This window comes from Charadrius vociferus, unplaced genomic scaffold (genome assembly GCF_000708025.1).
Source record: "Charadrius vociferus isolate BGI_N301 unplaced genomic scaffold, ASM70802v2 scaffold621, whole genome shotgun sequence".
In the NCBI taxonomy this organism is placed as follows: domain Eukaryota; kingdom Metazoa; phylum Chordata; class Aves; order Charadriiformes; family Charadriidae; genus Charadrius; species Charadrius vociferus.
The window spans coordinates 889,708-894,757 of record NW_009646926.1 but is presented as its reverse complement, the minus strand read 5'-3'; the positions used below and the strand labels follow the sequence as shown (position 1 = coordinate 894,757).

General features: G+C 53.7%; 1 protein-coding gene across 1 annotated transcript in view; it reads right to left on the bottom strand.

Moving 5' to 3' along the window:
• Window positions 1-1,772: 1,772 nt before the first annotated feature.
• USB1 (U6 snRNA biogenesis 1) overlaps window positions 1,773-5,050 on the bottom strand; it is a 4,632-nt gene continuing 1,354 nt past the window's right edge. Inside the window, exons 2-6 of the mRNA XM_009894507.1 lie at window positions 4,823-5,006; window positions 4,310-4,363; window positions 3,071-3,176; window positions 2,161-2,244; window positions 1,773-1,877 (exon numbers count right to left, since the gene is read on the bottom strand). Coding sequence (XP_009892809.1) covers window positions 1,773-1,877; window positions 2,161-2,244; window positions 3,071-3,176; window positions 4,310-4,363; window positions 4,823-5,006 — 533 coding nt within the window. The remainder of the gene's footprint in view (window positions 1,878-2,160; window positions 2,245-3,070; window positions 3,177-4,309; window positions 4,364-4,822; window positions 5,007-5,050) is intronic.

Sequence of the window (5,050 nt, the reverse complement as noted above, 5' to 3'; positions counted from 1 at the left end):
AGACCCCGTGCACCCCCCGTCCTGCCACACCCGCTATTTCAGGCTACACCAGCAGCCGGCTGTCCCCCGACTTTGTCCCCACAGTCCTGCCACCCAGCCCGGCTGTGTCCTGCCCCCGTCCCCTGGGTCCCTGACACCCACCTAGTGAAAAAACAGGGCCACGTGCCAAGCCAGGCCCTGGCAGGGAGGGAGAGGGGCCACTGGTTGAGCATTAACCTGGCACTGCTGGACTCGGACCACAGCGAAACCAGTCGTGCCAGAGCCAGTTTCACTGGAAGTCTCCAGGGGCTAAATATATCCCTCTTTGTTTGCTTTTCCTTCCCCAAAAGAAAACTCGGGGTTGTAACCACACGCCTTATCACACAGCTCCCCATCCCAGAAACTAACCGGTTACAGACTTAACAGTGTTTCATTAAGGGTTTTGAAATACAGCCAATGCAGCCCTTGCCTGGCTGCTGGCAGACACCACGACCTGTGCCGAGATGCTTCCACGGCCACCAGGGCCCTGGTCTCTCTCACTGTGCAAGGAGAGGCAGTGCAGCACGAGCTCACGGAAGCTCTTGCAGGCATCACCTCGTCTGAAGTCTGCAGGAGCTGGGCACGGCTGAAAGGGAGTGGCTGAAATATACCACAGAAACAATTTTACGACACGAGGAGACAGATTTTTACTGCTCAGAAGTCCCCAAGTCTTTCAACAGACAGACGCGTAATGAAAGATCCAGGGCAGCACATCGGCATCCTGCTCCCAGTTCCCAAGAGGCTGCTGCCACCCTCCCGGCAGGAAAAAAAGGATTAAAAAGGAGCTTCTCCCAAGGGACAACGTATGGTCCCCAGGGTCATCACGGCACTGGGGATGCTGTTCCCACACAGAAAAAGTGTGGAGCCGGGGGGAGGAGCTGCCACCCCCTTGACTCACCCCTGCGCATGGCCCTTCCAGCTCAGGCAAAAGCTGACGCTGCCCTGTCTCGGGCTCGCCCACGCACAGCAGCAAGCTTCTCGGGAGAAGCAGGCGCCCCCCCCCCCCCCCAAAAGAAGTCCTGGGCTTATGGCACCCACAATCTTAAACCAAAGATCGTGTTTTAGACCCAGCCTGGAGCACTGAAACACAAGGGGGTTTCCAACCTTTCCACTCCAGATTTCATCTTTTGCTGTTTGGTGAAAGGATTTGACACTGAAATTTCCCTTACAGAGGCAGCAGCAGGGTGAGAGGGACGTGGAACATGACTCAGGAACTCGTCCTGGCTTACTGTAGGGAGCTGCTTTGGTGAGAGAGTCCAGCTCCACATCCTCGCCTCCTGCTACTCAAAGCATGCTCAGAGCCTCCTGAAAATCAGGCAGCGACATTTCCAAACGTGCGAGACACCCTCCCTTTCACAACAGCCTCCCACGCTACTTTCTTCCTCCTTCCCGTAAGGCATCTATGGCTTATATAGAGTTTTTTGGGTTTTGTGGGTTTTTTTTGTTGTTGTTTTTTTGGTTTATTTTTTAAATCAGCAAAATTAGCAACCGTGGGATGGCTGGAACCACCAATGCTGACTGCAGCACATACAGCGGCAAGGATGAAATCTGCTACAAACGTACATTTCTTCAGTCAGCAACTCAAACTTGGAAGTAGCCCGACGTGAGGCCACAAACACCCCAGAGATGCTGAGCAGGCAAGAAGAGCGTGGGAGATGCGTGACAGCCTGCAACACTCAGAGCCGTGCTGGGGAACGCTCCTTGGTTGAACAGAAGGGTCTTTGAGGCTCTGAAATGCACAGCCCCACTGGCCCCTACCTCAAGGGGAAGGAGAAGTACTTGTTCCCCGACTTGCAATGGATTTGCTCCCACTGGACACGCAGCAGGAACGCCGAGTCCTCAAACCCGTCCACGATGTCCTGGAAAAACAGACACAAGATTCAGCACAAGGAGAGTGGATCTGCCAGAGGAAGGAGTTGGCAGGTCCCGCTCTGAATCAAGTCAGAGACGAGGCTGTTTGCAGCTGGGAGCCTCTGGAGGGTTATTTAACACATGCTCCCCCCAAAAGCTTCTCTTCTTTCAACCCAGTGAAGTTTGTCTTGCTCAGTGAAGAGATTTTCCCGCTCCCCACCCTCAGCAGGGAGACGTGGCTAGACATCAGCTCAGCTCTCCCCCTGCTCTCCACGCTGCATGGGGACGCACCTGGAGCTCCTGCAGACACTGCCCCTCCAGCCTGTCGGACATGTCCCCGACACACCAGGCCAAGCTGATATGGAACGACGGGTCCTGAAGACAAAACAGGGATCAGATCATGAGGGCTTTGCTCAACGCATGGAGCCGCAGCAGGAGATCTGGTGTGATGCTGCCCTGCCTGGGATGGCAGAGGTAGGAGGATCCCAAAGCTGAGAGCCCCCTCCACCAGCTCAGCAGTTGCAGTGCTGGAGCAAGATGAGTCCTAGGCTCCCCACTCCAGCCTTTTTGGACACCAGTGGGCAAGGCTGCCTGGTTCCCAGCCTCCCTGCAGTCAGCTCTGCAGAAGCTTTTTCAACTGTGCAGAGAACCTCTCACGAATGGTCCTGGAGCAGGTAGGTGGGTCACTTCTGAATAACCCACAGAAGCCCCCTGGTCAACTCTGGAGACAGAGAAATCAAGGTTTGGCCCTTCAAAATCCAAAACCAAAGCTAGTACCAAGCAAAGAGGCTGGACCGATGCCCCAGGAAACTTCCCAAGAGGCACGAGCATCACCCACAATGTTCACCCTACGTCCATTCAATGGACAACCCTGCTTCCACACACAGTAGGGCAGCGACTGGGACATATGCTCTGGCCCTTCACCTCAGAAATCCAATTCTCAAGAGGCCACCAGATAGATAACATCCCTAGTCTCCTGCACAGGATGTGATGCAGAAGTCATAGACTTGCACAAGTCCCATTCTCAGCAAGATCGTGTCAGGGTGTTAAATATGAGCATCACCGACTGGCCTAGAGAAGCCCATTTCAGAGTCTAACCTCCTCACTCCTCTGTATTTGGGGTGAACCATTTCATGGACCCCTCACAAGGAACCAGATGGCATATCCAGACCAGCAGGGAAGTAACTGGGAGACCCCTCACCTTGTAGAATGTGGGAAGGTCAAATTCCTCCAGAACTCTGTCCACCTCCGAGACCAGCTCCAGCAGCTGGAAATGCCCAGCAGAGACCTCCAAGCCAATAAAGGTCCTAAAGAAAGACAAGGAGAGACAGCAAGCACCCATTCATGCTGCAAAAAGCACTGCTGTAAGCATACTTAGCCCTGCTTTCCTACCTAGCACATTCCCTACCCACCAACAAAAGCTAATTTGAGGAATGCCAGGTTTAAGCATTCAAGGACGATGACTGTATTCTGAAGAAAAGACGTGGTAGCAGGGAGAAGCAGGACTGGATGATATACCGTGTAGATTTTACTAGATTAACTCAGCACCTTTTGGGACATGAAAACTCATTTTCCAGGCAAAGGATGGACTCAAAGGGTATTTCAGCAGAGCGCAGTACCCATGCAGGAGCTGCACTCAAAAAGCGGAAGTTGCCAGAAGGGTTTTACAGCAGGAGGGGAAGCAGGGAACGGGAAGTACCAAGCTGGAGAGATGTGACAGAGGTACCTCCTCAAGGACTGTCTGGATGACGCTTTCCAGACTCGAGGAGGAGAGGGGAAGACTAAGTCTCACCCAGGATTATTCCTGCTAGATTCAGCAACATTTCACAGTTTTAATCACCTTTGCTTTGACATTTAAACTACTTAATTGTGTTCAATTGGAATCAGGCTTCTGAGCTGACACCCAAGAGAATTAGCACCCTGTGAGCTCTTTCTCTCCAGTTCTTAGAAGACCTGCACTGCAATTTCACAATCGGCACTGCTGCCAAAAGAGGTGGTTCCCAGCTCTGCTTGCCCCAGGCTGCTCATGCTGGTGCAAGGGTTTGCAAAACCGCAGAACAAACCAGATGGTAGATGGAAGTGAACGTGGCTGCCTCTGGTAGCTGCTGTGAAACTGTAGCACGAATCAAACCCCAGCAGAAAGACCTGCCCTCAGGTCATGTTGCGAACAGATATCCTCTCTCCAGGAGACTGAAATCCTGCAGCCTGAGGTTCACCCACTGCTAACAAGACCAATGGCTTGCAGAGAATCAGCAGTGAAGCTAAAAATTTGTGCAAGTGGCCGGGGAAAGGCAGGAAACCTCTGGAGACAAGGGGATCGCACACTGCCCCATCACATGGCTCAGCCCAGTCACCGTGGGACAGGCAGGGTGAAACTTCCCATCCACTCAGTGCCTTGCCCAGCCTTCTCCGCAGGCAGGCTGCCCCACTGCTCACTCACCTGGTTTTGTTCTGGTTGGTGTAAACCTTCACTTGGTCAGCCACACAGAAGAACCTGAAATAAGAAAGATCCTATTTCAGCTGGGGGCAGGGGGGAAGAACAGGATTTAAAAAAAACAACAACAAACCACCAGAAAATGGGGGGACACACACAGGATTTTTGCCAAGGTGCGGAAACATAAAAGCAAATGCATGCTGCAAGTGGACTGAATCAGTGCAACCAGAACCCTTCTGGGCTCAAATCAATCTATTCCCCACTGAAGCCCTGACAGCAACAGCAGCCCTGAAGCAGCTGATGCTCAGTGGGCGCCTGAGCCAGATGTAAGCAATGAAACCACCCATGGTTTATGGGATGGCATAGCTCTGGCCTCGTCCTTGAAAGCCGAGAGACCTGACTTGTCCAGTGCTGGATCCCGAAGTGGAGAGGAAAACTCCCCAGGGCTTTACCGGGGTGCGGATGCTGGTGAGGCTGGGACGCCGGGGGAGAGGGCAGGGTGTGCGGGGCTGTCCTTACCTGTGGAAGGGAGCCAGGCGCTGCTTGAGGGAGCGGACGAAGGGGTCTATCCAGTGATAGCGCAGGACCACGCACTGCGAGAGGCTGAGGTGGAACTCCTCCATGGCGGCCAGCGAGGCAACATAGGTGCGAGCGCAGGAGACCAGGAGCTCCAGCAGCTCCAGGAATTCCTCCTGGACTCTGTCTGCGGGGAAGCACCATCACACCTTGGGGCATCATCCCCCCACC